Raw genomic sequence first — 12,036 nt, 5'->3', positions numbered from 1 at the left:
AAAATTAAAATACGTTCCAATTAATTATATTGATAAACCGGTAACAACAAATAAAAGAAAAAACGATAGTCAAAACCCAGCAAACCTTTGGCATGCTAGGCTAGGTCATATTTCCTCAAGGAGGATGAACAAGCTGGTGGGAGAGGGCATGTTTGATATGTCTGATATTAAATCTCTACCTACTTGTGAGTCCTGCCTAAAAGGAAAAATGACTAAATCTCCTTTCAAAAGGAAGCCTGAGCGTAGTCAAAATCTGTTGGATTTGATCCATGCAGATGTTTACGGACCATTTAGTATCGGTACTAAATTTGTTCACACCTACTTCATTACCTTTACTGATGATTATTCTAGGTATGGGTATTTATATTTAATGAAATATAAGTCTGAATCATTTGAAAAGTTCAAAGAATTCAAGGCTGAAGTAGAAAACAAACAAGGTAGAAGTTTTAAAGCACTTTGATCGGATCGAGGTGGAGAATACTTAAGTACCGAGTTTTTGAGCTATCTAAAAGAGAATGAGATTCTCTCTCAGTGGACTCCTCCTATGACACCTCAGCTGAATGGTGTCTCGGAGCGTCGCAATCGAACTTTGTTGGACATGGTTCGATCTATGATGAGCTTCACTGAGCTCCCTCCTTCGTTTTGGGGCTATGCACTTGAAACGGCGGTGTTGTTGTTGAACAATGTTCACACCAAAGCAGTGAATAAAACTCTATACGAGTTATGGAATGGAAAAGCTCCTAAGTATTCGTACTTGAGGATTTGGAGATGTCCTGCTTACGTGAAGCAGACTGTGGGAGATAAGTTGGATAGTCGATCCACCTTATGTTATTTTGTAGGATATCCGAAGAATTCAATCGGATATAATTTCTATCATCCTACTAAAACAAAAGTGTTTGTTTCGAGGAATGCCACCTTCATGGAGAAGGAGTTTTTATTAGATAAGAAAGACAAGATGATGGAACTCGAAGAAATTCGAGAAGAACCTGAGATACAAAATAACGATCCCACACCTCAAGAACCTTCAGTGGACATGCCTACATCTAGGAGATCTGAGAGGACTTCTAGACCTCCTATTCGATATGGTCTTCTTTTTGAAGGGGATCAAAGTGAACCCGACATTGGATGTGATCCAAGAAACTTCAAGGAAGCAATTTCTGATGCGGATTCGAATTTATGGCTTGATGCTATGCAGTCGGAAATAGACTCAATGCATACAAACCAAGTTTGGTCTTTAGTAGATCCTCCCGATGGAATTGTTCCAATAGGGTGTAAATGGATCTACAAGAGAAAACTTGGGCCTGATGGCAAGGTACTAACCTACAAGGCACGATTGATAGCAAAAAGTTATACTCAAAGACAAGGAGTTGACTATGATAAAACCTTTTCACCAGTCGCAATGTTCAAGTCCATAAGAATCCTTATTGCCATAGCAGCATGGTATGACTATGAGATATGGCAAATGGATGTGAAGACTGCATTTCTTCACATCCATGGGAAGCGAGCATAAGGTATGCAAGCTTCAGAGATCAATTTATGGTCTCAAACAAGCATCAAGAAGTTGGAACCAGAAATTTGATGAAACAATAAAGGACTTTGGTTTCATCAAAAACCCGGAGGAACCGTGCATGTACAAGAAAGTAGTTAAGGATGCGGTGACGTTCTTAGTGCTTTATGTTGATGACATCCTACTCATTGGGAATGACGTAGGGATGTTGCAGTCAACAAAGATATGGTTATCAGGTAGATTCTCGATGAAGGATTTGGGTGAGGCCTCCTATATTCTAGGGATACAGATATATAGAGATAGATCTAAGAGAATGATAGGACTCACTCAAGCAACCTACATCGACACCATATTGAAAAGGTTTTCTATGGATGAGTTCAAGAGAGGACATCTACCTATGTGTCATGGAGTTTCTCTATCCAAGTCTATGTGTCCCAAGACTGACGAAGAGATAGAGAAAATGACACACATAGCATATGCGTCAGCCATAGGTAGTATTATGTATGGGATGATATCTACCAGACCGGATGTAGCCTTTGCTCTGAGTGTCACGAGCAGATATCAGGCCAACCCCGGTCAAATGCATTGGAAAGCCGTGAAGGATATTCTTAAGTACTTGAGAAGGACTAAGAATATATTCATGGTTTATGGAGGAAGATAATTGAAATTGGAAGGCTATACCGACTCTAGCTTCCAAAGCTACGTGGATGACTCGAAGTCAACCTCTGGATTTGTATTCGTGCTCAATGGCGGTGCTGTCTCTTGGAAGAGTTCCAAGCAGGACACCACAGCGGATTCCACCACTGAGGCAGAATACATTGCAGCATCAGCTGCTGCTAAAGAGGCCGTTTGGATGAGGAATTTCGTCCAAGAGTTGGGCGTAATTCCTGAAGCTGTTGGTCCAGTTCCGGTGTACTGCGACAACACTGGTGCCGTTGCTCAGGCAAAGGAACCAAGGTCTCATCAAAGATCCAAACACGTACTGAGGAAATACCACATCATCCGGGAGATTGTGGAAAGAGGAGACATCACTGTCGAGAGAGTGGCCTCTACAAAAAATATCGCTAATCCACTTACTAAGCCCTTGCCAGGACCATTGTTTGACAAACATCGCGAAGTAATGGGATTACGTAGTATGACTAGTTGGCTTTAGGGCAAGTGGGAGATTGAAAGATTGGGTGCCCGGTTAGCCAACTTGTGGCTAAGAGCTTTTATGACTCTATGTATAAACAATCTTTGTTTAATATAATTTGCATTCATTAATGGCATTTTCTTTGTCTTTCTTCATATTGTTATATTGTGATATACTATTTTTGTTTTGATAAAGACCTTGAATATACTATAGTGTAAGTAAGATGAGATAGTGAATAAAGAGAGATCACTATTATGAAACACATCTTATAGTCACTGTATATTCTAAACAATTCCTAGTCAATTGAGCCATCCGCTAATAAGGATAAGGATCGATCGAGATTGAGACTAGCATTTGTGATGCCAAGTACCACGTTTCATTGGTAATGGACATGGAGATATTCAAAGCATGCAAATGGATATTCATATGATGAATGATCGAACTACCCTATTCGGACTTTCCAAGTGGTTATTATTATTTGAGTGGATAAGTCCGCGGTTTTGGTTGTACACCATTAGTCCTTACTACTTGAAACATCATTGAGACTCTATATGCTAGTACTGTACTTTGACTCGTTTACCGACTCTATTGGGGTCATCAGGTGTCGGGATTGGGTACAATTACGACACATATAGGAGTCGATGCTTTGTTGTCAAGGATTCACCACATAGTTGCGAGTGTGGATATCCTATGCGATCTGAGGAGATATTAGTGTGACGAATATTTGGCCAGAGTACATGATGTGTTTTAGGTTACTCGGTTTCCTAGTAGCACATGCGATTTCACTATTTGATCTTCAAGATGCATTGCATAGTTATCGAATCTCGAACGACTCTCGATGCACCAATGGTTGTTGATTCGATCGGGATATATGGATGAAGGGACCGTACTGTACGCTAACCAAAATCTACTGGTTCTTGCAGGCACTATCAGTGATACCTAGGGAATCATGGGGCGATGTTGCTAGGCTCTCTTACCATGATTCGATGGGTAAGTCGGAAATTGTTGTTCCGAGTCACAAGGAGTTGTGAGCCCACGGCTAGCTGTATCCCTGAACCATTGAGGGTCACACAAGTAATGGATTACTAAACCCCGTTGAGATAGTTAAATTTAAAGAGTTAAATTTAATGAAAGAGAAGTTGGACTTCTTAACTAAAGGGAGTGGAATTTTCTAAAATGACATATGGATGGGCATTTTTGGAAATCACTGAATTCGGATTCAGAAAAATTATCTTGACTTTATGTAGTAGCCCGAACCCTAATTGAGTAATTAAAGGATTAATGCTAATTAAATAAATTGGGGATTGGACGGATCGGAAGCTCCGAAGGGACGATCGGAAGCTCCGATGAGGATCGGAGGCACCGATGATATTACGTCATCCATGACGTGTGGCTGGATCGGAAGCTCCGATCAGGACCGGAGGCTCCGATCACCCCTATCTGGAGTCAACAAGTGATATTTTGACACGTGGCAGATCAGGATCTTCGGAAGCTCCGATGGCAGGATCGGACGTTCCGATCGAGGTTCGGACGTTCCGATCGAGGATCGGAGGCTCCGATCGTTGTCTATAAATAGAAGGCCGAGACTTCATTTCTCCTTGCCAATTCCGGATTTCCTCTCTATTTCTAGTCATATTCGAGCTGTTCTAGTCTTCTTAGGCTTGGTCCGGAGGTCGGAGAGGCGTTCGATAGTCGTAGCGGAGTTGTGCCCAAGTTCTGGAGGCATCGACATCAAAGGGCTAACGACGGACGAAGGTATAGCTTTTGCTTCCTATAAATATTTAGGAGTATGAAATAGCTTAGTTAAAGCTTTTAGAGCACTTTAATGATAGTAGTATCATTTCGCTGTGTAGGCGGACTTTAGGCTTGGACTTAGAGCCGGTAGTGCCTACCTGGTATTTGAGGTACGAAAGTACTGTTCGAGATATCCTGACTGAGTATGCATGTATTATGTGACTGCATGATTTATATGCCATGATATTATGCTGCATTCATTTGCATCTTGCTGTATCTCCTTCGAGATGTCTGTAGTAGGGTTGTACCCTATCCTGTTTGTGGATGGACTTCCATCGATTTGGGTCCGGTGTTTCCACGGTTATCTCGGTATGGGAGCCACCTCCTGAAGCGACGGCACAGCGTGCTACATACCAGGGCCCGGTCTGTCTCTGTTATCTGATCCTTGACCTCGAGTCTATAGGGAGTTCACTTTGCATGCATGTATACTCATACTCTCGCACTGAGTGTTTTATGCTCACGTCTCGTACTCTGTATTTTCTGGACACCCTATTCCATGGGGCAGGTTTGCGATTGGACGAGGAGGGTGGATCCAGGAGGGGCTAGTCAGTGGTTGGCCAGCTGCAGCTTCGTCTAGGCTTTATTACTGTTGTTTGGGTTTATACAGCTATTCGATCTGGTTGTATATTATTGGATAATTACAGATTCCTTTTCTTGGGATTGTATAATGTTATTGGTTTCCGCAGTTTTATTCTGATATCTGTTTCATTAAGTTAATTGCATGCATAAGTTCTGTTTAGTAGGTGATCCGGGTAAGGGTCACTACACTTTAAAAGGTGCAGAAATGGTTTCTGTGCACATTGGTGAAATCGGTTTATCAATCGGAGTCATGATGAATTTTATATTAATTTCTATAATAACGGGCTTGGCTTGTTGGGCTTAAGTTATGGATTGTGGGCCCTAAGGAGTTAGTGTCCTAATACAATTATAACTTAATCTAGTCTAGAAATTATATATATATATATGTGTATAATTTCGAAAATAAGACATTGATTCCTCCTTGGTATTTTTGAAATACTCACATATAATTTCTAAGGGGATTTTTCGAAAATTCCCTTACTCCTTTTGAGAAAATTCGGTCTGTGATTTTTTCTGAAAAGTCACTTTCTGAATTGACAGATCAAATCTATTTATTCTCTACGATAAACATCTGATTGATTTCTAGTGCAATCAATCAGAGGGTTTCTGTTTTCTATTAGTGGACCTAATTCCGGAGATTGATCGAGCGAGTCATCGGTTCCCGGGATTTACAACAAGAGCAGATTAAATCTGTTGGAGTCCATAATCAAGCCTTAGCTTGAAGAGGTAAAAATATTTAATTGTGAATTTATATTTTTACTTGAAAGATTTTAATCATTTGGATTTGATACCCACGATATGGAATCGTTCCATATCGAAAAATAAAATTTTAAACTTCCGCTGCTCCGGGTATCACATCCGTGTGATCAGAGAACGTGTGTTCCAACATTGACTTGATGAGTTATCCTCATCAATTGTTGCTTTATCTAGCTCATCAAAAGCTGATGATAGATTAGCACTTTTTTCTTGAGTTTTAGAACCCTCCACATCTTTTTTTTACAACCGGTGGCTGTATTTATTGTTCTTGTAAAACCAATGGTTTTAGCATATCTTGATTATGAGAAACCAATGGTTTCTCTATAACTGTGGGGACCTCGGGTTGCTAATCTCGATTCTTTCGGGACAATTAATGAATAAACATCATTAACAAACAAGTAATAAGGAAGATCCTTTTTTTTTTGAAATAGGGGTGCACTCGAGCGGCACTTTTCCGCCGCTCGAATGCCCCACTTTTCTCAACCTTCGGGTTGAGATCTAGGGGGCTGCGCTCAGGATTCCAAAAAGTGCAGCTCGGGCTCAGCTCTGGGCAGAAAAATCCCCTGATTTTGCAGCTCATACTTGGCCCTTTCCATCTCTTCCAAAACTTGCTCTTATGGTTCAAAAACATGCTAATACAAATCTAAAACATGCATTATCATACAACACAAGTTTCCAAGCATCTTTACAAGCTTTAGCTACATCAATCTAATAGCTAGAATCCATAAAAACAAACTATACATAAGTTTAACATGTGTTATTCAAACCAAAACAAGTAACGTGGCTTTTTAACATACTTAATAAATTCTATGTTACATCACTTATTCTTAAACCCGAGTCTCCACATGCTAAGTCTCTCACTCGAGCTACCCTCGTCGTCCTTGGCTAGCTCTTGCCCCATCTGTTGTCATGCACACATACAAAACAAGACATCAACCGAAAACATTCGGTGAGAATATAATTCTCAGTATAATCAACATATACATGTGTTAAAATAAAATCATATCAACTCTAAACATCTTGACTCAAGAATAGAGTAAGATAACTCATATATAAAGAATTGATTCCTATCACACTCTTTTCCATCAAGATTCGTATACGATCTTGACATGGATATCCATCTATCATCGTCTCATCAGACTCGAAAATAAGGTCCATCTGACCTTGGCATAAGAATCAATTCACATCTCATATCATATCATATCAAATAAAGATCCACTACCTGAAATGGATCGACAACATCAAAAATATAAACAAAAACAATAAACAAGTATGTGGTTTTTGCATAATAACTCAAGAGGTGTCATTCTTGAGTATCAAATTCCTGACTCATGATGTTGTCTTATACCTTCTTATATCTGGGTTCTTGAGTGCTACAAATCTGAAAATATATCACCAAGAACACATATAAAAAATCTGCTCAACCATACATCAATCTTCAAGGCCAAACTAATTGCAAACCTTGCTCCTTCTTTCCTGGTTCGAAACTGGAGGCTCTCGTTCGATCTCCCTTGATTTCAAGTCTGAAAACACATCAAAATAATCTCATAACATCATAAATAACTCACTTCAAACTCAGCTCAATCAACAAGATATCAAAACGGCTTCAAATCGCAAATCGACGGCGTAACGACTGAAAATCGGTAACCGAAACGATATCGTATTCCATAACACAGTTATATCAACTCATAACCAGAATATATCCTCATAAATCAGTACATCAAAGGTACAAAGGTTTGAACCAAGGCTGGACATATCATAACAAAGGCAACCGATACCCGTTCTTCAACCCGGTTTCGAATATACAACACGTATAATCTCAAAAACAACTAATCATGATCAAGTCTAATTTCTCCCAATATTCAAATTTCAAAACATGCTGGAACAAAAGAAAACTTACACCAAATCGAAGCTCTTTAAGAGAGGATCTCAGCGCTATGTCCGGAATTAAATTCAGATAACCAGATCAAAAGATATGATGGTTGCAAAATGAAATCGCAAAGAGGAAAGCTGAAGTCTCGGTTCTTGGCTGCCAATATCTGAATAAAGTGATGAATACACATGCATATACACGTGTAAGGTTGATTAATCAAATGGGTGAAAATATGTATTCAAGCCAAATTGCAATTTAGTCCCTCAACTCTTCAATATTTGCAATTCGGTCCTCGACCCTTATTTAAATTCAATTTCAATCCTAAATAATTTAAGAATATTAGAATATAAACTCTAAAAATTCTCAAATTAAATATTCTCGAATTAAAATTAAATAATCTCGGATTAAATCAAATAATCTCGGGCCATACATTTCTCCCCCTCTAAGATATGATTTCGTCCTCGAAATCGCATGTAGTCTAAATACATAAGTAAAGAAATAATCGAAATACTGAATACGACTCACATCAGGGAAATAGATGGGAAAATCTCTGTCTCATGTCTTTTTCAGTCTCCCATGTCTCTTCTTCAATGCCATGTCGACGCCACTGAACTTTAACTAACGAAATAGTCTTGTTTCTGAGTTGCTTTTCTTTTCGATCGAGAATCTAAATTGGCATCTTGAAATAACTCAGAGTGTCATCAAGTTCAGCTTCATCTAATTGGATAATATGAGATAAATCAGGCTGATACTTCCTCAGCATCGAAACATGGAATACATCGTGAGTACCAAATAAAGCTGGAGACAATACAAGTCGATAAGCTAGATTACCTATCTTCTCCAAAATCTCATACGGTCCAATAAAACGTGGATATAACTTCCCTCGCTTGCCAAATCGAACAGTACCCCTGAAAGGTGAAATCTTCAAGAATACTCTGTCTCCCTGCTCAAAACTCAAAGGTCGACGTCTCACGTTTGCATACTTTGCCTGTCTGTCTTGAGCTGTCTTCATTCTCTTATGTATGAGTTTCACTTTGTCAGTCATCTCTCTAATCATATTAGGACCAATATCAGGTACCTCTGTAACATCATCCCAGTACAACGGTGATCTGCAATTCTTACCATACAAAGCTTCGAATGGAGTCATCTCAATACTAGTCTGATAACTGTTGTTGTAAGAGAACTCCACAAGTGGTAACGAATCTTGCCAGTTAGTACTAAGATCAAGTACTACAGCTCTAAGCATATCTTCAAGAGTTTGAATCGTTCGTTCTAACTGTCCGTCAGTTTGAGGATGATAAGCAGTGCTCAAGTTCAAATGAGTACCTAAAGCTTGTTGCAAACTGTGCCAAAAATGAGATGTGAATCGAGGATCTCTATCAGATACAATAGACTTTGGCACTCCATGCAGTCTTACCACTTCTCTGACATATATTTCTGCCATCTGATCATGCTGATATGTCATTCGATATGGAATAAAGCACGCTGATTTCGTCAACCTATCAATGATCACCCAAATTGCATCACAACCTCGGGATGACCGTGACAACTTCGTCACAAATTCCATAGAAATGTGATCCCATTTCCATTCAAAAATTGAAAAACTCTGTAATAGACCACCAGGCTTCTTTCTCTCAGCCTTCACCTGTTGACAATTCATGCACTTAGATACGTATTCAGTGACATCTGCTTTCATCTGTTTCCACCAGTAATGATTCTTCAAATCATTATACATTTTTCTGCCAGCAGGATGAATATTGTATCTACTGCAATGTGCTTCTTTCAATATCTGTTGTTTTAGATCAGAAACATTTGGGACAACAAGTAGGTTATTCACGTATAAAATATCATCAGCACTGACCTTATATTCAGATTGATGTCCAGACTTAACTATTTCAACTGATTTTTGAATACTCTGATCTTCTTTCTGTGGATCCTTGATTCGAAACAACAATTCAGGCTCAGCTCGAATTGCATAAACTTGAATAGGCCTCAAATCTGTCTCAAATGTTAATCCAGAAATGCAACAATCTTCAATCAAATGAGATACACTTATAGTAGATAAGGATAAAACACATACCTTCCTACTTAGGGCATCTGCAGCAGCATTTGATTTTCCTGGATAATATTTGATTTTGCAATCAAAGTCTTTCAACAAATCTAACCATATTCGTTGTCTCATGTTCAATTCATATTGTGTAAACAGATATTTCAGACTTTTATGATCAGAATAAATTTCGAACTTCTCACCGTACAAATAATGACGCCAAATTTTCAATGCAAAGACGATGGCTGCCAATTCAAGATTATGAATTGGATATCTCGTCTTATGTGGCTTCAACTGTCTTGAAGCATAATCAACAACATGATCTCGCTGCATCAGCACACATACTAGTCCCTGTGAGAAGCATCACAATCAAGAGTGAAATAACCAGCACCTGGAGGGATAGTCAAAACTGGTGCACTTGTCAGCCTCTTCTTTAACTCAATGAAACAATCTTCACAAGCCTCAGTCCAAATATACGGTGCATTTTTCTGTGTGAGTTGAGTAATAGGTTTTGCAATACTCGAGAAATCTTTAATAAAGCGACGATAATAACCTGCTAAACCCATAAAACTCTGTATCTCTGGTACAGACGTCGGTCTAGGCAAATTGATCACTGCTTCAACCTTACTCGGATCAACATAAATACCGTCTTCGGATATAATATGACCGAGAAATACTACCTTTTGCAACCTAAATTCACATTTTGATAGCTTGTCATACAGTTTTTCTGCTCTCAACGTCTTCAGAACTGTTCTCAAATTGTCAGCATGCTCACATAGGTTCTTGGAATAGATCAAAATATCGTCAATAAATATGATAACGAAATCATCAAGATATTTTTGAAACACCCGATTCATAAGACCCATAAATACCGCTGGAGCATTCGTCAAACCAAACGACAGTGCAATGAATTCAAAGTGACCATACCTCATTCGAAAAGCAGTTTTCGATACATCTTCATCTCTTAGTCTCAATTGATGGTAGCCGGATCTCAAATCAATTTTTGAATATACCGATGAACCCTGGAACTGATCAAACAAGTCATCAATTCGAGGTAAAGGATATCTATTCTTTACCGTTGCTTTATTCAGTTGTCGGTAGTCAATGCACAATCACATTGTTCCGTCCTTCTTTCGTACAAAAATTACCGGTGCACCCCATGGAGAGACACTCAGTCTAATGTATCCTTTGGCAAATAGATCTTCCAACTGTTCTTTTAAATCTTTCAATTCAACTGGTGTCATTCGGTAAGATGATTTCGAAATAGGTTGCGTACCTGGCATCAGTTCAATGCTGAAGTCTAGCTATCTCTCGAAATGGAGGTAATCCTGAAATCTCATCAGGAAAGTCATCAGCGAATTCACTAACCACTGGAAAATCAGCCAATTTCAGGCTAATTTTCATCACATCTATTGCATATACAAGAAATCTCTATGGTCCTTTCTGTAATAAACGTGTCATGGATAGAACATATATCAAAGGAATACGAGATTTTGAACCTTTACTACAAAATCTCCATTCATCAACCATCTCAGGACTGAACTTGTAGTGACCCTGCATGGTATCACCTACTAACTGGCAACTAATAGCATGCATTAAACTTAATACAGCAAAATAACTTAACAGAGTAAAACATGCGGAAACAAAACCATAATTTACATATCAGCTTAGTAACATAATCTAGGCTTAAATCTGTAGTGATACAACCAAATCGAAACCTTTAAACAGTAAACATTATACAGCTATATCGAATCCTGCTGTATAATAAAATCCTCAAGACTCCTGCTCCCTAGTCCTGCCTTGAACTACCAGCTCCGTCCATCCTGTGACCTGCCCCATGGAATAGGGTGTCCAAGATAACAACTAGGACGTGAGCACTAATGACCTGTACATAGACATGAGTAAACATATATATATTTATAATGCATGCAACATGATGACTGGTACAGGGTCATCCGAAAAATCATTCTCAAAACCGGCGCCACATGAGTGCTGCCACCGCACGGATCAACCTCTGGGTGCAACCACACTCGTCTAGTACACCAGAGTAGACAGACATAAATGCCCCCACCATCGCGGTACTCTCAGTGACAGACTATCGAGTATAGAGCTGAGCGGCTCTATAGTCAGGTATAACAAGGTATAGGCTCAACGCGTATATGCACATGACATATGAATATAGAAAGCGGTAAATCATATATCATGCCATATAATAATGCCAAATAAATGCAACATATAAACATGTATACTCGCTGGCAATCTCAGTCAATGTGTACGTACCTCTAGGCTAGTTCAAGTATAATAGGATCCTAGGTTCCAAGCCTATATTCAAAAGTTCACCGTATCAC

General features: G+C 39.1%; 1 protein-coding gene across 1 annotated transcript; it reads right to left on the bottom strand.

Moving 5' to 3' along the window:
• Positions 1-6,585: 6,585 nt before the first annotated feature.
• Positions 6,586-10,932, bottom strand: LOC140861066 (uncharacterized). Its single transcript, XM_073264070.1, has 8 exons — positions 10,837-10,932; positions 10,616-10,716; positions 10,080-10,378; positions 9,503-9,639; positions 9,141-9,337; positions 8,764-8,984; positions 7,230-7,291; positions 6,586-6,669 (listed from the first exon to the last, which is right to left on the bottom strand). Exons 1-8 carry the CDS (start codon positions 10,930-10,932, stop codon positions 6,586-6,588), a joined length of 1,197 nt encoding a protein of 398 aa, XP_073120171.1.
• Between the last annotated feature and the right edge of the window lie 1,104 nt (positions 10,933-12,036).

This window comes from Henckelia pumila, chromosome 4 (genome assembly GCF_033568475.1).
Source record: "Henckelia pumila isolate YLH828 chromosome 4, ASM3356847v2, whole genome shotgun sequence".
In the NCBI taxonomy this organism is placed as follows: Eukaryota; Viridiplantae; Streptophyta; class Magnoliopsida; order Lamiales; family Gesneriaceae; genus Henckelia; species Henckelia pumila.
The sequence above is the reverse complement of the archived record's forward strand: the minus strand, read 5'-3'. Positions and strand labels throughout refer to the sequence as shown.

What these genes read in the sequence shown, in the direction of transcription:
- LOC140861066 (XM_073264070.1), bottom strand. Translation starts at nt 10,932, where the DNA reads ATGACACCAGTTGAATTGAAAGATTTAAAAGAACAGTTGGAAGATCTA. An exon ending in TCCATTCGAAGCTTTGTATG is followed by an intron (nt 7,292 to 8,763) that starts GTAAGAATTGCA and finishes ATGTGTTTTCAG; the next exon opens with ACTTGAAATCAAGGGAGATC. An exon ending in ACCAGGAAAGAAGGAGCAAG is followed by an intron (nt 6,670 to 7,229) that starts GTTTGCAATTAG and finishes GCATGACAACAG; the next exon opens with ATGGGGCAAGAGCTAGCCAA.